The 24,493-nt window shown below is 42.2% G+C and overlaps 1 protein-coding gene across 3 annotated transcripts; it reads right to left on the bottom strand.

The window, feature by feature from the left end:
- Positions 1-1,531: 1,531 nt before the first annotated feature.
- ilf3 (interleukin enhancer binding factor 3) lies at positions 1,532-22,178 on the bottom strand. Of its 3 annotated transcripts, none has more exons than XM_014203650.2 (19): positions 22,077-22,168; positions 17,473-17,568; positions 16,718-16,938; positions 16,370-16,550; positions 15,998-16,145; positions 13,633-13,724; positions 11,054-11,149; positions 10,722-10,833; positions 10,530-10,627; positions 9,899-10,010; positions 9,703-9,816; positions 9,405-9,610; positions 9,088-9,258; positions 8,831-8,968; positions 8,179-8,319; positions 7,873-7,993; positions 5,792-5,842; positions 2,430-2,825; positions 1,532-2,335 (listed from the first exon to the last, which is right to left on the bottom strand). In XM_014203650.2, the coding sequence occupies exons 2-19, from the start codon at positions 17,473-17,475 to the stop codon at positions 2,205-2,207; spliced, it is 2,532 nt and encodes an 843-aa protein (XP_014059125.1). In that variant the 5' UTR covers positions 17,476-17,568; positions 22,077-22,168; the 3' UTR covers positions 1,532-2,204.
- Positions 22,179-24,493: the final 2,315 nt, after the last annotated feature.

The following is a 24,493-nucleotide window of genomic DNA, read 5'->3' as shown; positions in this document are numbered from 1 at the left end:
ATATCTACATAGCTCATTGATGTGAATCACACTGCTGCTCTCTCTTATCTATTTGCGTCTTACTGATTGTGGTTGTTGTGGATGGGTGTTCACAAATCTGTGTATTTGAACCCAATAATGGTTGAATTCAAGAAGTTTAAGCTGCCTATCAATCATTGTTTTTGAAACCAGTGGACAGCCAGTGAAAAATGCGTTCTTGCAACAGCTGCATAGTGCGGATCCCAGCATATGGAATAAAAGTGGGGCTTTTATTGCTCAATCTAATTCATGCTGATAAAAATAAATCCATAGGCCTAATGGACACATGCTCAAACTCACACCCTTTTGATAGACTTATAGGGGCAGTCTGTAGTTGCTACATCAATTTTTTGACATATACATCATTGATTCTTGAAGAATATAACTAATAAATCCCTCATGAGTTTAGTTCAACTGTCACACTCCATGAGAACACAAAATATATGCTTGCTTTTCTCCAATGTTTGTAAACATTGTAAATGTGAACAAACACTGTATAGCCTCATAAAATGGTTAAACCAATTTTGGTATCATGGATGGTCAGTCCTTGTATCCATAGCGGTCTATTAATCTCAGTGGTTACATTTCTCCAGGCCCATCCCTCATCTTTTTACCAAAACGATTGTTTCATCAGTGGATTTGCCCTTTAAACAGCTGCATATTATCAGGATAAAGTGTCACCAACAAAAAGGTAAACAATAGGCCTATAGCAAATGCAGCATTTGGCATTCATTTTCACATGTAAATAGCACATTTCAGTAGTGCTCAAAGCATGCAATTCCATGAGCTCACCATTTATTTTTCAACTCAAATCAATGAGTCCAATCAACAAAATCATAGACAGAGTAAGGCTGGCTAATAAATTAGTTTTGGGGTTATGCCAGGTGAAACAATTTGGCTAATCTATATTTCCATATAAGTCCTACTCTTGAATATCAAGGGGTATAACATTTATTGGAATGACTGGAATTCTGACTTGTTTTAATGTAAGGATATAATTGTATTATATGCAGTAGAAAGTGATGGGTTAGAAGAAGCCTACATAGCCAACCCATAAAATACAATTTAACATCCATATATGGCCAGCAATGGAAATCAACATTGATTTATCCAACAATAGATATGGTTCAATTGGTAACATACATTTGTCTTCCAATGCCTTTTATGGGGAAAGTAATCTTAAAGTACTGAATGTAATCAGAATAAATTACCGAGTTTAGGTACCGGTAATCCAAAAGTTGTTACTGATTATAATTTGACAGGTAACTTGTTTTGTTGATAGCTACATTAAGGAAAAATGGACTATGACAGATGTGGTTGTCCCACCTAGCCATCTTAAGATGAATGTACTAAGTCTCTCTGGATAGGAGCATCTCCAAAAGGACAAATGTAACATTTCATTGCACAATGTTGACTACAAATGTATTTTCTGAAATCTGGAGGGCACTTAAGGTTAGTAGAGAGCATATTTCATGAAGTGAAATGCTTGGTCAACACACATAATTTGCTTTCCTCCAAAATAAAAGTCCTTTATTGATACAAACACCACTTTCTTATACACTGTTCTGAGAAAAAATAAAATCATCCCAACCATCAAATCTACTTTGACCAGAAATGTGAGACATTTCAAATGTCATTCTGGTAACTTCCAAAATTATTTGTTAAAATTAAAACTACAGAAATACATCAAGTAAAACACTGAAAAATAAATGTCTAAAATTACAAGCAAATACTTCAACAAGCAAGCAGTTCTCCAGACCCATTGTATTGTAAAATGAAAATTTAAACAAATCCTCAGCCAAAAACAACTAGTGGTCAACATAGTTAACTGTTTGTGTATGGACAGAAATAAAATCATTACTGGTGGTAAAAAAAAGAAAAGAAAGATGTGTCATTCCCTCTTTTTGGGTGGTAGTGGTAGTGATGGTGGGGGAGGGGAAATTGGTGGAGTGCATACAAAGAAAATACAAGCTTGAACACTGACCAAACTGATGAAATAGACCATTTGTTTCAGCCGTAGGGAGCTGCCAACTAATAAGTCCAGTTTACTTCTTTAAATTAAGAAGAAAAAAAAAGACATGGAAAAACCAGGACAGTCACCATCGCTTCTTTGGAGAACGCTTGTGACAGGGTTGTGGGGTGGTACTGTGGGGCTCAAATGGGGGTATGCCGAAGACGGATTCAGTCTATCTGTACTGGTAGTTCATGGTGGGGTCTCCCCTGCCGTATCCTACTGGGTTGTGGTATGGAGCTGGATTTGCACCATAGCTCTGGTTGGCTCCTGCCTGTGCGTTGTAATTTGACTGATTTCCGTAACCTACGGAAAAGAGTAAGTTGATTAGTGAAACTGTCGATAAAACAGCTTAGGTTACGGTGTACCTGTGTTCCCCTTCGCCGAGAATCCAACTTACCTTCATAACTGTAGTCTTGGCTGGCAACAGCGCTGCCCGTCACCTGGCTGGGGTAGGCAGTGCTGTAAGGATAAACCCCTGCTCCTGCCTGGTTTTGATTGAAGGTCTTATTGCCTTGCCCATAGCCCTGGCCATACTGGTTATAGGCACTCTGGCCAGGGGTGGTCTGGTAGGCCCCTTGGGCCCCTCCAACTCCTGGTGGTCCAGGGAAGGTTGACTTGGCCTCCTTTTTGACAGGGGCTTTGGGGGCTGGAGAAGGGGTGGAGTAGCCTCCATCATTCTGGTAGTATGAACCGTAGGTTCCTGTAGCTGCCACGCCTGTAGTGCTGGCCGCAGGGACTTCAGTAACAGTGCCTGCAGCTGCAGCTCCACCATTTGCTCCACTATTGTAATAATCTAAAAGAAAGAAGCATTAGATTAAGAGGTTTTGTAGAGTTCTACTGCTGTCACACCCATGCTTGTAAAGGCACTAAGATTAACACATTGCATTTTCAAGATAGTGCAGCGTTTCACTAAAATTGTAGTACCACATTGTATGGGATATCACATTTATTTTTTAAAAAACATACAAGACTTTATTTTTACTTCACAATCATAATGCAGAATGTCAAAATCAGTCTTGTGCAAGTATCAACAACGCCGTGGTTCTTTCATGCCTAAAGGTGCCTCACATGTGAGGTAAATGAGGGGCATTGTGAATATTGTTATTTTGAAGATAAGACTAGCATGTAACCATCATGCATCAATCGCTATGATTTAGCAATTCTGACATTTGAATAAAAAAAAACGGCAAATATTCAAAGCAGCCTTATGATCCCATAACAAAAGGCAAAATAAAACAAGACATGTTGACAATGAGGTGATTGATAATACATGTTCAGACAAAATGAAAAAAGACCGTTCACATAAGAAATGCAACTTTTTTTGGTAGACATTCAAGACAGATGGCCACAATGGGATCAATCTCCCCAGTCTGACCCACTCCAATGTGCATGTCATCACAGTGGGCCATTATCCATCAGCCAACCATAATGCTCTGGTCTCAATTCCACTAAGGAAAGCAGTCTATTGGAAAAGTGTGCCTGTGGCTTTTGTCATATCCAGGTGTCCAGGTACATCCCAGGGTCGGCAGAGGGTATGGAAGGTGACCAAAGGCAACAAGCACTCACTGGCCTCCCATCTCTCTAGGCGTTGGGACATGAGTCGTAGCGTGTAAGCAAAGGGACAGTTTCTTTCCGGGGGAGTGATTGGAGTTCATGTTGCGGGAACACTAAAGTTTGCTCATCTTTCTCTACATTTTGTTTGATTTAAAAGATTGGGATGATCTATGTAGCAAACTCGTGGTAGCCATAGCAGTCTGAGACAAAGTCACCTAAAGAATGAGACAGAGCAGAGAAGGAAAATTTTTATTAGATTGGTTTGTTTTTTTGCCATAAAAAGTGGCATGTGTCAATGATTTGGTCAAATTGTTTTCAAACAGCTTTTTTTGTTTGTTGGGACTTTTAGATTTCTCTGCTCCTGTCACGCTCAAGAAGGTGTTTCCTCAGAACAGGCTGCTGGTAGGAGGGGGGGGTCAAAGTGATATTGATTGAGACCTGTGGCTTAACAAAGCAGAGAAATGTAAAATCATAATCGAACCAGGAATAAGAGCACTCAGGTTCCTTCTTTGGTAGTTTGTTTAGATGACATTCAATGAATGGCACACTCTCCAAAAGAAAAAGATAGTTTGTATCTATAATCAAAGTAACTTTTCTAGGTCTTGTTGGGAACCTCCAGATCTATGCCACTAACTCTCCTCCACACTGAACTTCTGCTAATATTACAATGCGACTAGAGTGAGAACACCTCTTGTAGTGTCCTCATGATAAAAGATGGACATTAGAAGTCGACCGATTAAAAATCGGCATGGCCGATTAATGAGGGCCAATTTCAAGTTTTCATAACAACCGGTAATGGGCCTTTTTGCAAGCCGATTACATTGCAATCCACAAGGAGACTGCGTGGCAGGCTGACCACCTGTTACGCGAGTGCAGCGTCAAAAGGACCTTGTGGCTGCAATGAGCCAAGGTAAGTTGCTAGCTAGCATTAAACTTATCTTATAAAAAAAAAAACAATCTTCACATAATCACTAGTTAACTACACATGGTTTATGATATTACTAGTTTATCTAGCTTGTCCTGCGTTGCATATAATCAATGCGGTGCCTGTTAATTTATCATCAAATCACAGCCTAATTCAACTTTGCCAAACGGGTGATGATTTTAAAAAAAAAGCACATTCGTTGCACAAATATACCAAACCATAAACATCAATGACTTTCTTAAAAAATCAATACACAACTATATATTTTTTTAAACCTGCATATTTAGTTAAAATAAATGCATGTTAGCAGGCAATATACCTAGAGAAATTGTGTCACTTCTCTTGCGTTCAGTGCAAGCAGAGTATATGCAACAGTTTTGGCCGCCTGGCTCTTTGTGAACTGTGTGTTTCTTCCTAACAAAGACCGTAATTACATTGCCAGAATTTTACACAATGACATAACATTGTGCAATGTAAGAGCAATATTAGACTTAGGGTTGCCACCCGTTCGACAAAAATACAGAATGGTTCCGTATTTCACTGAAAGAATGAACGTTTTGTTTTCTAAATGATTTTTTGCTCTATCATATTAATGACCAAAGGCTCGCATTTCAGTGTGTTTATTATAATTACGTCTATGATTTGATAGAGCAGTCTGACTGAGCGGTGGTAGGCAGCAGCAGGCTCGTAAGAATTCATTCAAACAGCAGCTCTTAGCAATGCTTGAAGCACAGCGCTGTTTATGACTTCAAGCCTATCAACTCCCGAGATTAAGCTGGCATTACTAAGTGCCTATAAGAACATCCAATAGTCAAAGGTATATGAAATACAAATGGTATAGAGAGAAATATAATAATTCCTATATCCTAAAACTTCTTAACTGGGAATATTGAACCACCAGCTTTCATCTGTTCTCATGTTCCGAGCAAGGAACTTGAACGCTAGCTTTTTTACATGGCGCACATTGAACTTTTACCTTCTTCTCCAACACTGTTTTTGCATTATTTAAACCAAATTGAACATGTTTCATTATTTATTTGAGACTAAATAGATTCTTTATGTATTATATTAAGTTAAAATAAAAGAGTTCATTGTTCATTCAGTAGCTTTGTAATTATTACAAATATATCTAAAAATAGGTATCTGCTTTTTTTGATCCTCCAATAAATCGGTATTGGCGTTGGGAAAAAAAATCATAATCGGTCGACCTCTAGTGGACATATCAAATAAAAACCAGACTAGAAGTCGGAAGACGAGGATGAGGGAGAATCAATACTCACTATAGCCTCCAGAGTTTCCATTGTTCCCATATCCATAACTTCCATAGCCACCTGAGGAGTTAAGCAAACCAACCATTACATTTCTCAGCTGAAGTGAGATGTTGCCTACCATTTAATATATTGAACAGTATTTACAGCATAAAGTTAATTCAGGTACAGAACACACAATAATTGCAAATAGTACCTTCAGAAAGTACTCACACCCCATGACTTATTCCACATTTTCTTGTATTAGAGCCTGAATTCAAAATTGATTTGTTTTTCTGACCTGACAACCTACACACAATTACCCATAATGACAAAGGAAAAACATGTTCGTGGACCTGCAAAAAATATATACACACTAATTTACATAAATATTCACACCCCTGGGCCAATACATAGAATCACCTTTGGCAGCGATTACAGCTGAGTCTTTCTGGTTATGTCTAAGAGCTTTAAACACATGGATTGTACAATATTTGCACATTCTTTTTAAAATTCTTCAAGCTCTGTCAAGTTGGTCATTTGTTACATGCTGACCAGACACGTCGCAAAATATATTTAGAAATCCATGTTACTCAATTATTGCACCCACTGCTCTGCAAGTCCTGCCTCGCCCATCTCCTCATTGCTTATAACCACGTGGGTGATTGAAAGACGAAATGTTTTGCCGGTCGTCATGGTAATACTATGAAAGTGTCGATGCTAATCACCATATAAGTTCAAAGATGAAAAAGCCTGGAAGGAGGAGAGATGACTAGAAACGATTCGGTTGGCTGTTTTGTGTGTGGATTAATTGTCGGAGTACCTTGTGCATTTCAGGTAAAATAACCAATGTTTATATCACAGGACAAATTAGCTAGCAACAGCAAGCTAGCTAAATAGGACAAATTAGCTAGCAAGTGCAAGCTAACTAGCTAAACTGCCATACATGTTTAATGCTTTTCGACCTGTCCCCCAAATTAATGTAATTGGTTCAGAGTTTTTGATATTTTAATCTGCGTGTCGTGATCTCGTTTGGTGTGGGGGGCAAAATACATTTATGCACGATGGCGCACGTGCGCAGCCGGTTTGGCTTCCGTGTAAGTCATTGCTAGAGAGCCATTTTCAAATCTTGCCAAAGATTTACAAGCTGATTTAAGTCAAATCTGTAACTAGGCAACTCCGGAACATTTAATGTCTTCTTGATAAGCAACTCCTGTGTATAGCTGGCCTTGTGTGTTAGGTTATTGTTCTGCTATCGTCTCCCACTGCCTGATGGAAAGCAGACAAACAGGTTTTTCTCTAGGATTCTGTCTGTGCTTAGCTCCACTCAGTTTATTATTTATCCTGAAAAACCCAGTCCTTAAAAGACTACAAGAATATCCATAACATGATGCAGCTACCACTAGGCTTAAATATTTTCCCCAAACATAACACTCTATTCAGGACAAAAAGTGAATTGCTTTGCCACATTTTTTGCAGTAATAGTTTAGTGCCTTGTTGCAAACAGGATGCATGTTTTGGAATATTGTTTTACTCTGTACAGGGATCCTTTTCACTGTCAATTAGGTTAGTGCTGTGGAGTAACTACAATGTTGATCCATCCTCAGTTACTCCGATCACAGACATTAAACTAACTGTTTTAAAGTCACCATTGGCCTCTGAAATCCCTGAGCGGTTTCCCTCCTCTCCGGCACCTGAGTTGGGAAGGACGCCTGTATCTTTGTAGTGACTGGGTGTATTGATACACCATCCAAAGTGTAATTAGAACTTCACCATGCTCAAAGGGATTCAAATTGTTTTAAAACATATATATTTATTTATTTTTATACCCATCTAACCGATATGTGCCCTTCTTTGCGAGTCATTGGAAAACCTCCCTGGTCTTTGTGGTTTTAATCTGTGTTTGAAATTCACTGCTCAATTTAGGAACCAAACAAATAATTGCATGTGCGGGGTAGAGATGGGTAGTCATTAAAAAATTTGACATTGGGGTAATGTGTGTTGGCCAGTGACAATTTAATCAATTTTAAATTCAGGCTGTAACAAAATGTGGAGAAAGTAAAGGGGTGTGAATACTTTGAGGGCACTGTAGGTAGCACATAGCTCTGTTTTACCTTGTCCATAGCTGCCACCATTATTGAACCCTCGGCCCCTCCCCCTGCCACGCCCTCTACCTCTGCCCCTGGGAGTGGCTGCCGGGTCACCAGTCGGGTCACCCATCATGCCAAACCCATGCTGTTGGAGAAAACACGAGAGGACTAAATGGACATTTACATTTAAGTCATTTAACAGACGCTCTTATCCAGAGCGACTTACAAATTAAATGGACAGACGGGTCAGCAGCAACCATCATTACTCAGCTAATATATTTCACAAACAATAGCAAGCAAAGATATACAGTAAGGCAGAGGGAATCTTACCATTGGGAGTTTCTTCTTCTTGGCTGCCTCAGTCACAGAGCCCTCTGGGAAGAGTTTGTCCAGGGCTGCCAAGGCAGCATAGGCCTTGGCCACCTTCTTATTGGAGCCAGTCCCTTGGAACTTCTGTTCGTCTATCTCCACCTGGAACAGGGGGAAAGACAGGTCAATACATAGACAAGAACAGAATAAAGCATGAGACAGAATTTGTGTCATAGCCAAGCTCATGTTGTTATTGTCAATGTTTAAAAGGACAGGTTCACTTTATCTGAAACAATTTCAATTTGTATGTTGTTATAGAAGTGTCCAGACACTGTTTTGAGAAATGTACCTCAACAATATACTTCCTTGTTGCTCGTTCTGCAGTATGGGAGCCACAGATAAACATGAACAAAGCTCCAAAAACACCCAAATGTAATGTTAGAAACGACAAAGCTCTCAGTATAGTGATGCAGGGGTAAATACTCAAAACCAAAACAATAAAAAAAAAAATTAAAATAGACACCTCTATAAAATTTAAATAAAATCGAGATTTGGTGCAAATATAGTAAACGTCTGCATTCATTGAAGCAGCTGGATATTTACTGTTAGAGCCTAAAGGCATCAGTCTGGTTGCAGGGTGGATGGGCACTTCTTCCACGCCTGAGACACTAACCTCCATGACGAAGCGTTTGTCGTGGCTGCCTCCGGTCTCTGAGATGAGCTCATACTTGAGGCCGCGCCGCTTCTCGTTCAGCTCCATCACAGGGTTCTTCCCATGTTTGGTCAGGATTGGTCCCTGTTGACGAGCACTCTAAGACAAAGAGAGACATTTTAATTTCTCTGTAAACAAGACCAATACAAGAAACTGGAGTCAAAACCAAGCCTAGTGTCCAAAAACATTGTTTTGAGTTCTACTCAGAGGACCCATACCTCTGCACCGTCTGTGGCCTCCACACTGTCCGCCCCTGTGGCTGCGGTGTCCATTGCGATGGGAGTGATGCAGGGTTTCACCTCCTCCACCACGGCCGTTGCCACCTCAGTCTTCACTGGCTCAGCAGTCTTCAGCTCCACGCCTGTGGGGAGGCCCATGTCCTGGAGGACCTATGATTGGGCCAGGCAGAAGATTGGAAAGGAAAATATGTGAAGCGCAGCAGACAATAGTTACAATCTTCTGATTTCATGGGAACACACCAAACGCTTAGAACATGTATAACACTTACCCCGTACACCCCCATCCACCCACTCACCTTGACAGCAACGTGAAGCTTGGCAGTGCGTTTGGATGGGCCTGAGGCTTCAAAGCTCTTGCCGTCCACCTCAACAGCCATGGTGAAGACTGGTACGTGCACCGGACCAGTTTGGGAGAGGAGTTTATACTGCAGGCCAGGCTTCAGCTGGTTCAGCCTCATCAGAGCATTCATGGCCTGGGGAGGCTCTGACTTCTCATCTGGTGCTGGGGGGGAGTGAAGATGAGGATAAAAAATAAAAAAACTGCCACTAACACTGAAGAACTGTGCTGAACAGGAAGAACTTAGCAACACCTACATTTCTTTTGCAACTTCTTTTTCTTCTTGTTTGGACTTTTGTCCTCCCCTCCTTCCTCCTCCTCGATGGGCCTCTTCATTGGTGGGGCGTAGGTTGTACTGGGGGGGATTTGGACTGCAACAAAAACACAGGGACTGCTGAGCCTTTCCAAAATATGGACACTAAATTGTATGCACATGTCTGCTGCTTGGCTTACCTGTATAGTCAATTGGGGTCTCGCTCCTGGGTTTCCGGGGCATTTTGGAGGGAAGGGGGTCCATCCCTAGCACTTTGTGAAGCTGTCCGAAGGCAGACAGCCTTAAGGCATGCTGAAAACATGAACAGGTGGTGATTTTTTCCATTCACTACAGCAAACAGGGCGTACATTATTATTATTTTTTTACCCCTTTTCGTGGTATTCAATTGGTAGTTACAGTTGTCTCATTGCTGCAACTCCCGTACGAACTCGGGAGAGCCATGCGTCCTCCGAAACACCACCCAACCAAGCCGCACTGCTTCTTGACAATGCCCACTTAACCCGGAAGCCAGTCACACCAATGTGTCGGAGGAAACACCGTACACCTGGCGACCACGTCAGCGTGCATGTGCCCGGCCCGCCACAGGAGTCGCTAGAACACGATGGGACAAGGACATCCCTGCTGGCCAAACCCTGCCCTAACCCAGACGACGCTGGGCCAATTGTGTGCCGCTGGGTCTCCCGGTCGCAGCCGGCTGCGACAGAGCCTGGACTCAAACCAGGATCTCTAGTGGCACAGCTAGCAACTGCGATGGAGTGCCTTAGACCACTGCACCACTCGGGAGGCCCTGTGGATGTAGATGTGACTCACCTGGGCACTCTGTGTGAGGTCCTCCCTCTGCTGGAGGTCCAGGTGGCTAATAGCATCGGTCAGCTCCTTCTCACATGGATCACAGATTCCAGCACCATCTAAAAACAAACAGGCAAATTATGACATCTTTTGGCTTGTGATGTGGAGCAGAGGTAGGAGGACATGTCCTCTTCGCTCTTTGAGACTGCTCACCAGCCATGAGGATTCCAGAAGCTAGACACTCCAAAACTCTTCGCAGAGCCTCTCCTGCCCCCATTGGCCGGTTCCCTGTGCCAATTGCCTTCTCACACAGCAGCTCTATTGGCTAAAAGGGGTGAAGCGAAGATGTTTGAATTTTGTCCAGATGTTTGGCAAATTGGCTAAAAAGGCTGTAAATAAGAAATTGTTGCAGTTTGATGTACTAAGCCCTTTAAATAAATTCCCATCTTACACATCAAACCTGACCACTGGAATTAGAATGACATTTCTCAAACCAAATTCACATTTGAAGAACCAGCTAGCAGAAAATGCTGCTGGTGACTCACCCATCCATGCAGTGGGGCCCAAGTGGGGACGCGGGAGCACAAGTCCCTCAGGATGCGGATGACGATGACGCAGGACCTCAGCCCATTGGCCCTGGCCTGGAGACACAAGCAGGGAGGGGGGGGAGGGAGAGGGAGCCTTAGTCAAACAAGAACTCACAAAAAAAACGAAGCAGCAGCTACATCAAAAAGCCACACAGACTAACAGCTCTGCTTTGTCATTATTGTGGTACAGTATGGGAAGAGTGCAGCATGAATCTGAGATGTGTTCTGTCTGCAGATGTGGTTATTGAATTTAAATATACAACTCCATGTGTGTGAAGTAAAAAGCAGATTTGATCAGTGGTACAGTAATAGGTATGACAGAGTGGTGATTGTTGAGCAATTGTGCTTCTTGCAGCTCCGTATCAAAAATGTGTCAACTAGTGAGATTCTGTTATTAAATGATTAGGAGGGAGAAGGGGAGTCCATGTAAAGCCAAATGCTGACATGGAAAAATGTAGGACAATGACAGTATTTATAATCTGCTTAGTTTAATGAGTGGTGATACCTTACAGTAGCTCTTAAGATTATTGTATGGGGTACACCAGGGGCCTCATTTATAACCATTGCGTGAATTTAACATTAAATATTTGCGCCATTTCTGACACGAACAAAAATATTTATACAAACTTTGCGCATGTCATACATATACATTTTCCCCGTTAGAAATCAGACCTGTCATAAAATTATTTTTTTTAAAGTGTGCACGTTAACGAGCAGGATAATTCCAACAGAAAAACGCCCATATCTCACATTTTATGGTGACAATAATGCCCTTATTTGCTGTATACTAGTATTGGAATTAGGCAAAGACGGTATCTAAAAGGAAATAGCAATGGTGAACTTGATCAAATGTCTTGTGTTGGCAGAATGTTTTCTTTTGCTGTATCTGTTTCTGAAAGACAAAATTAATTGCAAATTGTGGACCTGTAAACAGATCGTTGAATGCAATAATGTTTAGCATTGACTTTTTCCCCACAAACCTAAATATGTAGCAATGCCCGCAAGTTCTCACACAATATCTACTCTTAAAAAAATGAAAACTACCGTAGGCCTACACACTTCAATGCAAAATATCAACTGTCTGTTCAGCTGTTAAATTCTCCTGTTGGATGCATAGAGTAAAAACTTGACATTATAAATAGCCCATCCAATTGGCCCAATTAAATGAGAGATGTGTCATGGTAATTTGTTGTATGGCTACTTCATATTCCTGAACTCAACCATCTTAACATGGCCAGAAAAGTTGAGGAATGTATTATGGTAATGATGTATGTATTATGCTTCTAAATGAAATATTGTCTACTGGAGAAAGTTGACATTACAGTATTCAGACGTAGGCCTAGCCTACAAACGTCAATGAAAAGGTGAACAGTCTGTTCTACTGTTAAACGGCGTTTTGGAAAGGATCACAGAGCAAAATACAGTAGTAAATAGATAAGCCATCTCAAGTAAGGTAAGTCATAATTCAACGAGCGATGGGAAGAATGGTAGCCCACACTAACTTGTTGTAGGCCTATAGACCATTTTGCAAGTAGCCCTTGAAACCACGAGTCAGAAAAGCTGAAGAATTTATTCTGCAATGATCATGTAAGTGAAATAGGATTTTATTTTAGAAATTCATAGAAAATAAAAACATTTTGCTCTTCTCACTAAATGGCAGATTTTGGCATTATTTTTAGTTAGGCCACCCGTTTGTTATGAGTAGGAGTAATATTCCCCATTAGCACAAGGCTACCACTTTCACCTTGCAATGTAATACTTCAACCACTAGAAACTGTGCTTATGCATGGTCTAAAGTTCATAAGAGGAGAGGCACATTCTCACAGAGTTCAGTTTTTTAAATGAATGCCAACTTTGGTGCACGCATGTTTTGGGGCATATTTTGTGCGGAAGCAACGTTTATAAATGAGGGCCCAGAAGACTGACCAAGTTAACGTACATTTCTAACTAAGGTGCAATATTCCTTTTTTGTGGCACACAGAAAGCTGAAACAGCCAGAGCATGGGGGTTTGGAGCCTACAAGAACAGGCTGCAGAGATGGAGCGCTTACAGTTAAGAGCGAGAGATGACAGTTCACTATGATGACTAAGAATCAACATAGTCCACAACGAGGAATCAACCTCAACACAATATGATGGTACAGAAAAGGGTTGTCGATTGATAATATTTGAGAAATATTGCACCCGAGCAAGTTAGTTCCACATCTAGATCTCTGATCAAAATTAAGCAGTGGTTTAAGACAACAGTTGCTTTGAGGGGATTGCTGAACGTCCTTTCTAAAAGCAGAATTGAACATTTTCAATGACACTGCAATCAAACCTGTTAAGTCAGCAGAGCATCTCTACAAGGTAATGACAAAGGTTTCCTTGGAAACGCTATAAAAACCACAGTAAGAAGTCTACTACAGGTGATAGATACACTTCGAAAGGACATTTAAAAATAAAAACAGAGGAAAAAAAACAACCAAAGAAAGAAACTGCGTCAAATGAAAAAAAAAAACTCAACTACTTTAAGACAAATAAAGACAAGATGCAAACCTGGAACCACTTGGCGTGGCGAAGAGACGCCAAGGCAGTAAGGCATTTCTGCCTGTCCAGAACATCCGGGGGATCGTTGACTGATAGCGTTTCTATTGGCGGGTGGAATAAGAAGACAAGGTACAGTTTGACCAAGGGGGGTTCTGTCACACGGCCAGGGGGAGTAGGCAGCTTTCCCAAACCACAGGCAGGACGGGGAAGGGGAGGGGGACCCCCCCAACCGGAGAACTAATGGTCTGAACCTCTCAGTGAAACTGCAATTACACTAAAGATGAGTAACTTCAACCCACTTCAGAAACTGCTGTTTAGTGGGTGATTTCTTAAGATCACTCCCAGTAGGCCTATATGGAGAAAAATGTGTTTGATGTAAGATTACAGTGGAAGTGAATTATCAAAAGGGAGGTTGTCTCCATTATGTTAACTCAATGTCAACTCGTATGCCTCAGCCCAGTTATGAAGTCTGAGTGCTTTGCTATAACAATGAGAGGTAGAGCCCCTCCCCTTCACCCCTATACTGGGTGTACTGCTTAGCCCCTTCCGAGACAGAGAGCGTCCAGTTGGTCAAAGGTCCAGCGTCCCTAAAAATTGACAAACTAGAAGGCTTGACAGAGAGAATCAGATGCACAAAATTATCAAAACAAGTCCACACTGCAGCAAAACTGATGGCCTTCAACAGCCAAACTGGGCTTCAATGTTGACACAGTTATAGATAAGGCTAGGTTGATGCCTGTTGGGTACATCCAACTTCCTGTTTAGAACGTCTGAGGGGGAACATGGGCCGCCATCGACTATTACCCTTTTCCATAATATACCGTGCCCTCCGTAATTGGGAAAGTGAAGCATTTTGTCTTCTTTTGGATCTATTCTCCAAAAGTTTGTATTTGAAATCCAACAATGACTATGAGGTTAAAGTGCAGACTGTCAGCTTGTGTTTGAGGGCATCTATACCGGGTTAACCGTTTAGAAATTACAGCACTTGTACAAATTCACTTGTGTACAAATGTAGTTAGAAGTTTAGCATTTGGTCACAAATTCATAGCACGCAATGACTACATAAAGCTTGTGACTCGACATTTGTTGGATGCATTTTCTGTTCGTTTTGGTTGTGTTTCAGATTATTTTGTGCCCAATAGAAATGTATGGTGAATAATGTATTGTGTCCTTTTGGAGTAATCTTTATTGTAAATAAGAATACGTTTCTAAACAATTCTACATTAATGAGGATGCTACCATGATTACGGATAATCCTGAATGAATCGTGAATAATGAGAAAGTTGGAAGCACAAATACACTCCCAAGACATGCTTACCTCTCACAATAACAGGGGAGGTTAGCATTTTTGAGGGGGTATGATATTTGTGTATCTAACTTCATCAAATAATTATTCACGATTCATTCAGGATTATCCGTAATCATGGTAGCATCCACAAGCTTGATGTAGTCATTGTGTGCTATGAACATGGGAGCAAACACTAAACTTATTACTACTTTAATACACAAGTGAATTTGTCCCAATACTTTTGCTCCCCTAAAATGGGGGGGACTATGTGCAAAAAGTGCTGTACTTTTTTTTAAACGGTTCACCGATATGGATGAAAATATCCTCAAATTAAAGCTAACAGTCTGCACTTTAACCTCCTGGTCATTGATTTTATATCCAAACGTTTGAAATAGAGCCAAAATAAAAAAAAATGCTTCACTGTGCCAATAATTACAGAGGGCACTCTAGGTATTTCTAGCATTAATTATTGAACTTCTGACTCCCTTTGGTTCGGACAAACCCCCATGGATTGGATTTACAAAGACCGCGATCACAGTTGTCCCCGGATTTTGACTGTGACTGGGAGAAGTGACATTCAGCCATGCAAAGTCAAAGAGCCCCTGGCGTTATCTGTAACCCGTGTCCTCCCTGCTGATGAACATCAGTCAATAGCCCACTGCTGGGTCTACTAACCAGAACACTTGACAACACTTTGCAACTCATTTTTGCTGCAATGCAAACCGTTCATCAGTGTTCAGTATAAAACATGCAAACAAAGTGGTGTTTGTTTTTTTGTTATTCTCAGTAAGCCTTCATATAGTTAATGTCTGGACTCCATAGGGAATAGAAAACCTTTTTCAGTCAGTAACTATCCTTACTATACTGTGTATTGGGCCATCAAAAATGTACATCAAATTACATGGAACTACGAGAGTCTAAAGAGCTATAAACATAGCATGGTTTCATTACATGACAGTTCCCACATATCCCCTAGCTCCATTGAAGGCCCAATAAACAATATCTGTCTAGACTGGCTGCCTGCCTGTTTAGTCTCCCTGCCTAAGGGGGCGCTAGTGAACCGTCTGCCCCTGTGTGGCAGCCTACCTCCGGCAGCCTGTTTCTCCACCTCCTCGCGGACCAGGGGGGACGTCATGTTGATAGTCAGGGTCAGGGGAGGCTCCTTGGTGCTCTTGATCACGATGGTGGCTTCACGGATGACCTGAGTGACCTCATACTTGTCTTCTGTGATAGTCTGCCAGGTAGAGCAGGAGGGATTGTTAATACAATAGCCATGTAGTGGCTATCCCACCAAGCAGTACCACCAAGTTAAAAATATGTTTTAAAAGAAAACTATTAGCTACCGAATTCAGTTGTGACTATTCCTCCCAAATGTATATTCTCGAAAGGTCAAATTCAACTTCACAAAGCCAACTGAATATGAAGACACAGAAAACACCAGCAGGTGAATGGACTCACCTTGAGTTGCACAGCCAGGTTGTCTGCCACGTTCTTCAGCAGGGTGATGGTGGGTTTGTCCTTACACAGAAGCACCAGCTCCAGGTCCAGGTCCCCCTTCAGCAGCAAGCCCTTGGCCACCAGGCCCACCCTCATCACCCCACGCAAGGACCGTGTGGCCTGTTCCGACGCCTTGGGCTCACTGACAGAGGAGACATGGGTACCCAGGTCAATTACTTTTGAAACTCAAAGCTGAAAGTGATGCTGCCTTCACCAACACTCCAGCCTTGATGGTGCAACAAGTATTTCTACGCAACTGACATTTTGTACACCATGCACCATTTTGAATACAATTTCCCACTCCCTTACCTTTCTTTATCGGATTCAGTTCCGTCTGGCTCAGACCTGACCACCCTCTCCCGCTCGTCCAGCCAGTCGGAGACAGCCTTGAGGGCACGCTCCGTGTGTGACACCATGTTCTGCACACCCTCCAGCTCCTCCTGTGTGGGGTACACAGCGGAGTGCTTGGCCATCACGTGGCGGTCGTCGTTCATGAAGATACGCATGGAGCGGTGGCGCAGGGGAGGAGGCTGGATGGGAAAAGAGGAGTTATTTTAAGGAATTGACTTCAGCAGGTCACAATTGTTGTCAGTAAGTGGCTTTGAAAGGAACAGTCAATGTGATGAACACCCCCCCCTGTAATTCTCAAAATACAGTAATGACTAACAAGTCATTTTGTCCGCTTTCACTGTCCTTACATAAGCATCCATGGACTACTGCTGGGTGAGAGTCATGCCCAATTAGAGGAGAGCAATCAAGTGCAAGCAGGAGCTTGTGTTCCAAATGCCCAGGGCAGTTTTGACTGGCAGCAACCTGAATTACCCTTACAATGGACATTTGATGGAACTTATTTTTTTTTTGGTCTACTTATATGCCGCGTCCTTGTTAACTTACAAATAATCTTCTCAATCAATTATGTCAAACAAATACAGTTGAATGTTTGCAGAGGCAAATTATTATAGTGGTGAGGCTAGTAAAATGTAAGCGCTCCATGTTCACTACCAAATAGAAACGGTTTACACAAAATAGCCTTCATAAAAATGAGTGTATAAGAAAAGCGGTACCATAGTTGCTTTGGAGTCTTCGATCCTGTGTATATGGCAGTGATACAAGAACAGGTCCTTCCTGAGACAGAACACCAACACTGCTGCTTGGTTCTGCTGACAACAAAAGGGACATGTTTAAAATTAGCAAAGCAATAAAAGGCCAGATTCCCCTGGAATAGCAGATGTCATTTTATTGATAATATAAAAACATGGTATTTAAGGGTAACAGAACATGGTCTGTTCAAATAAATCCCTAAGGATGCACCTTCCTAAAGTGAAGGGTGGCTTTGCATGATAAGGGAAATTCCATGCTAATGGAATTACACTGAGATACCAATTTTTCCACTTTAAAATGTATACCAAACCAACCATTGATTTCTAAGTTTAACAAACCAACAACTATGCACATTGACTGCTTTAAACAATTTACACAGTAGGAGTCTCAGCATAATTCAGATACCACGGAATTGCCCATAGGCTAAGTGTGCTGATCCAGCAGTAACATGGGTGTTCATACTGCAGCCTGTTGTAAACCTGGGTTGTGTTCAGTAGGCACGGAGCGGGGGAGGGGAATAAAATAGGACTCAATGAGCACTGTTATTGGACAAGGTTGCGCCTCTGCGTCAAAACGTTTCTCCCATTTTGAGCCTCGCTGTACAAAAACACAGCACCAAAAGTGTTGATTTAAAAATGGGCAGCTCCATCATTGTAGGCCAACAGATGAGCAGGACACCCGTCACATTCCTCCTCCCAAAAATAAAAGATGGGAGAAGTTGGACCAGGGCTGAAGCAGTACCAGGACACAACTGTAGCACAATCCTTGGAGGCACTAACAGCATCTACTTTCAAAACACTGAGTTAACCAGTTTGATTATGAATCAGTTCTGCAGGAGCAGATGGCAGATATGTTAGTGACTAAAATGTAGCTTTACCAAGGAAGATGTATACAGGGGCACTAGCCCAATTTCAGTATGACTCCGAGAGCAATAACAACCTAAAAAACATGGTTCTTCAGTTAGCCGTGAGTTTGAAATTAACATTTCAGAGCCAGTGTACAGATTGGAATGATATGGGTATCAGTTACCAGACAGACCTGCTGTACATGCACAGTCCTAAAGCCAAAATGCATTAAACACATGAGCGCACTGCAGTTAAAAATCGATGAACAGTTCATTGCAGTTGACATCAATTAGAAACTGGCAGTACCCCACAGCTTGACTCACTCAGTTCTCACAGTAAACCTGGCTGAGAAGTCATCCAAGGTACACATCCAAACTGATCATATCTATCATGTGTCAAATCCCTCCATTCAGGAAACTAGCTACACATTGTAACAGCAGCGATATGTGAACGCTTCCATACAGCCGTTACATCTTAGCTAGTGTAAAACGGCAGGAGCAATTTTTCAACTAACATTTACAAAGCGATAACTTCCCCAATTCTCAACTTACCATAGTCTTCTCCAAACCCATCGCTAGTTGCAGGAGAAACATTTGAAGGATGGAGAACAAGCCACGCCTTTTTTGGAGTTACATTTTTTTTTAAAGATCAGAATAAAAACAATATTTACAAAAAAAAAAAAAAGAGTGTTATTTGTTTTCCCATCATCCCCTGATTCAGCATATACCCTTTTCATGGCACGCTTGGTTCAAAAGCTATTGATGCAGGGTTGGTAGACATTGAAAAGCCAAATTAAAAGGACTTAAGTACTTTTTCAAGCACTAATATTTATTTTCAATGACCATCAACTTGTAATAGTTCCTATTACGCATGGGGGGAAAAAACAGCTTACTATTCATTACTACCTTACAAGTTCTACTCAGTGTTGTTTCACTACTTGTTTACTACATACATGGTGGTAAGTGAGTAGTAAAGTAACTTGAGTAGTGATGAGCAGGGTTTGACATGCCTACTGTCATAATTTACTACACAATTCCAGCTTAATGACTACTGTATTTTTATTGGGCATCTACTACTTAATAGCTACGAAAAAGTGTCTTGCTTCTGACTGGGAGCTTTAGTGTTGCTGGTCGGGGTGGCTGTGTGAGGAAAACGGCATGGACGGCAGGAGCCTGTGAACGATCGGCAACAAAGGTCTGGAGGTTGTTGCAGAGGAAAATGTCAATGTACAACTGGCGCCAGCGCAGGATGCAGCGTTGTCTTTCCCCCTTCATATGGCTCTTCAGGGCTGATTCACCCATGCTCGCAATGTCAGTCTGATGCATTTGTTGCACTTTACACAGTGTGGGTTGGTTGGGTCCAGTGATGTAAAAAAAAAAATTGTCAATTGTTGGTCTCATGTTTCATTAGCTGAAATAAAAGACAGCAAAAATTCTGCAATGCACAAAAGGCAGGATATCTAAATTTGCCTGCCATTTTGGCATTTCGTTTTTCATAAGCATATGAGCATCTTTTGTTCTCTCATTTTAATTGAAGTACTTCTCCAAGTACTAACTTGCAAAATGTTCAGATTTTGAAGGTATTCCAGTGATTTTCCAGAGTACCAAATTCAAGTACTTTTAAGGCACCTTTTGCAAACCCTGTTGAGAGCAAACCGAATAATCCAACACAAAACTAACTTTACATTGGTGCTGAACGAACCATATACCTACCGCTCAATCTAAAAAGTTGGGTAAACAGTACTGTCCTGTGGATATTTTGTCTCAAATTTCAAGCAGCTGAAGGACAAACCACTCTGACAAGCGGTAAAGTGTATATGTAATTGTACTTAACATTCTGGCTTGTCAGGAACATTTACATCCACTTTGTCACCAAAGCCCCATACATTACCCACCATTGCGACCTGTACGCTCTCAATGGTTGGCCCTCGCTTCATACTCGTCGCCAAACCCACTGGCTACAGGTTATCTACAAGTCTCTGCTAGGTAAAGCCCTGCCTTATCTCAGCTCACTGGTCACCATAGCAGCATCCACTCGTAGCACTCGCTCCAGCAGGGATATCTCACTGGTCACCCCCAAACCCAATTCCTCCTTTGGTCGTCTTTCCTTCCAGTTCTCTGCTGCCAATGAATGGAACGAACTGCAAAAGTCTCTGAAGCTGGAGACTCATATCTCCCTCACTAGCTTTAAGCACCAGCTGTCAGAGCAGCTCAAAGATCACTGCACCTGTACATCTACCTACCTAATCCCCATACTGTATTTATTTATCTTGTTCCTTTGCACCCCAGTATCCCAACTTGCACATTCATCTTCTGCACATCTACCATTCCAGTGTTTAATTGCTATATTGTAATTACTTCGCCACCACGGCCTATTTATTGCCTTAACTCCCTTATCTTACCTCATTTGCTCTCTCTGTACATATACTTTTTGTTCCCTTTTGTTCTACTGTATTATTGACTACGTTTTGTTTATTCCATGTGTAACTGTTGATGTTGTGTCGAATTGCTATGCTTTATCTTGGCCAGATCGCAGTTGCAAATCAGAACTTGATCTCAACTAGCCCACCTGGTTAAATAATGGTGAACATTTTTTTTTAATAACATTTGCTACCCAGGGCCTAGCCAGCAGATCCAACCCGCTTGCTTAGTGGCACTAGGGTCAGACAGGCTTCCTGTCTAGAGTAAGACACTGTGGAGCCGGGACAAAATATGGCTTGGGAAAACACCTAAATCCTGGGATGATAACTGGTTGTACCCCAAATTGCCACATTATCCCAACTGTTACACCAAGAAGACCAAATGACTGCTTGATTTTAAGTAAACTGATGTTTGTCCTCATGCTAGCTAGCAGTAGCCATTATGGATTGGCATGTCACTTTAACAACAAAAGAGCCAATTGGCTGACACTGATATTCCAAAAGGGCTGTTGTGGCTTATGCTTCCTAGCCGGAGGAAAGATACTTTTCCTGAAAAAAACGGCTAGTAGATAAATAATGTGACAATTCAGCATACAGAGCTATATTTTGCACGGGCTCTGTGGTGTCTTTATCTACACATGAACGATGTCTGACCCTAGTCAGTGTTGCTGTAAGCAAGTGGGTAGGATCTGCTGGCTAAGAGAATCCTTCCAGCCGCCATTTTAATTTCAAGCCTCAATTCAGTGCGCCAGTATGGAATATGCCCCCTCCACGAGTCACACCACGATTAGATTGCTAGCTATGTGGGTATAGCAAGATAGTTACATAAAAAATGCCATATGTGATCGCCATGATATTGTGATAACTAGCTAGTTAGCTAGATAACGTTTCATGAGATTAGCTTGCGTGGTAAGCCCAAGATGGTCGTGTCCTCGCATTGTAGCTAACGTTGACTAGCCATAGCTACGTATGCAAACAAACATAACTATTGACAAATTCCTGCATTTGCTTTCAATTCCTATCCACGTATCTTACTAATAGTTTTTTTCTCCATAATATAACGTTCGGTAGCTAGCATGGTGCCTTACGACGTGCTGCCTTGCTTGTGGTTCGAGCTGAGGGAGCGTTCTGAACAAAGAGGGCTACTGCTAGGCTAACGTTAGCTAGCGAGACGTAATTCGTACAACGCCAAATGAGTGCCACCGGTAATATAGTTGCTTAATTCATTTCATAGGGACGGTGGTAATCATTTCATAAATCTGAATATAATGTGCATCGTTATGGAACATCCTTCTAGACTTACCAATTCAGCAACGCTTCGCTCCAACTCTCTTCGCCGAGGAGCAGAAATGACTACCTGAACAGCAAATTCTGAAAGCTAATTGGGCGGAAGTAGCACGTGACCAAAGAAGTAGCCAATCCCGTTTCACCTTTCGATGTATAGTCTGAAATGTGAATGACTTGCTAGCTAGTTCATAAGTCAATACCGTACTGTAGGATAATCACCAGCCAATTTCCCAAAATTACATAGCTACTGTAAATCATTATTTAATTATTAACTCTATACACCATGCCCTGTTTATCCAGGATACACAAGAGTTATCATTTGATATCTGGGGATTCCATTAAAGTATGTGACCAAACACACATTTCAGACAGAAGATGTGGTATATTTAAACAATAAGGCCTGAGGAGGTGTGGTATATGGCCAATATACCACGGCTAAGGGCTGTTCTTACGCACGACGCATCGCGGAGTACCTGGACACAGCCCTTAGCCATGGTATATTGGCCATATATCACAAACCCCAGAGGTGCCTTATTGCTATTATAAACTGGTTACCAACGTAATTGGAGCAGTAAAAATAAATGTTTTGTCATACCCGTGGTATACGGTCTGATATACGACAAGGCAATGTTTATATAACCCCTTTTCAAACAGCCCTGTTATTTACCACTTTCTTGCAGGCCCCTGTATACATATCAGTGGGTAATTGGCAAATTTGGAAGGGAAAGGGGGTTTAAACCATGGGGGCATTTCAAATGAGAGAGGTGTTACCTGACCTAGAATTCCTTACAATCAAATGTCAAGCGCATTTTCTACCAAGAGAAATCACTTCGATTATAATCACAGCCGTATACATCCCCCCCAAGCAGACACATCGATGGCCCTGAATGAACTTCATTGGACTCTAGGTAAACTGGAAACCACATATCCTAAGGCTGCATTCATTGTAGCTGGGGATTTTAACAAGGCTAATCTGAAAACAAGACTCCCTAAATTTTATCAGACTCCCTAAATCCTGCACCATTGTTACTCTAACTTCCGCGACGCATACAAAGCACTCCTTTCGCCCTCCTTTCGGAAAATCTGACCACGACTCCATTTTGTTGCTCCCAGCCTATAGACAGAAACTAAAACAGGAAACGCCGTGGTCAGGTCTGTTCAACGCTGGTCCGACCAATCTAATTCCACGCTTCAAGATTGCTTCGATCACGTGGACTGGGATATGTTCCGCATAGCGTTGGACAATAACATTGATGAATAGGCTGATTCGGTGAGCGAGTTTATTAGCAAGTGCATCGGTGATGTTGTACCCACAGCAACTATTAAAACCTTCCCCAACCAGAAACCGTGGATTGATGGCAGCATTCGTGCAAAACTGAAAGCGCAAACCACTGCTTAAATCAGGGCTAGGCGACTGGAAACATGACCGAATATAAACAGTGTAGCTATTCCCTCCGCAAGGCAATCAAACAAGCTAAGCGTCAGTATAGAGACAAAGTAGAGTCACAATTCAACGGATCAGACATGAGAGGTATGTGGCAGGGTCTACAGTCAATCACGGACTACAGAAAGAAAACCAGCCCCGTCGCGGACCACGATGTCCTGCTCCCAAAACAAACTAAACAACTTCTTTGCTCGCTTTGAGGACAATACAGTGCCAACGACACGGCCCGCTACTAAAACCTGCAGGCTCTCCTTCACCGCAGCCAACATGAGTTAAGCATTTAAACGTGTTAACCCTCGCAAGGATGCCGGCCCAGACGGCATCCCTAGCCGTGTCCTCAGAGCATGCGCAGACCAGCTGGCTGGTGTGTTTACGGACATATTCAATCAATCCTTATCCCAGTCTGCTGTTCCCACATGCTTCAAGAGGGCCACCATTGTTCAAGTTCCCAAGAAAGCTACTGTAATTGAGCTAAATGACTATCGCCCCGTAGCAGTCACCTCCGTCATCATGAAGTGCTTTGAGAGACTAGTCAAGGATCATATCACCTCCACCCTACCTGACACCCTAGACCCACTCCAATTTGCTTACCGCCCCAATAGGTCCACAGACGACGCAATCACAATCACACTGCACACTGCCCTAACCCATCTGGACAAGAGGAATACCTATGTAAGAATGCTGTTCATCGACTACTGCTCAGCATTTAACACCATAGTACCATCCAAACTCGTCATTAAGCTCGAGACCCTGGGTCTCGACCCCGCCCTGTGCAACTGGGTCCGGATTTCCTGACGGGACGCCCGCAGGTGGTGAGGGTAGGAAACAACATCTCCACCCAACTGATCCTCAACACTGGGACCCCACAAGGGTGCCTTCTGAGCCCTCCATACACGCCTCCAACTCAATCATCAAGTTTGCAGATGACACTACAGTGGTAGGCTTGATTACCAGCAATGACGAGACGGCCTACAGGGAAGAGGTGAGGG

The sequence above is a fragment of the Salmo salar genome, chromosome ssa06, assembly GCF_905237065.1.
Source record: "Salmo salar chromosome ssa06, Ssal_v3.1, whole genome shotgun sequence".
Taxonomy (NCBI): Eukaryota; Metazoa; Chordata; class Actinopteri; order Salmoniformes; family Salmonidae; genus Salmo; species Salmo salar.
The sequence above is the reverse complement of the archived record's forward strand: the minus strand, read 5'-3'. Positions and strand labels throughout refer to the sequence as shown.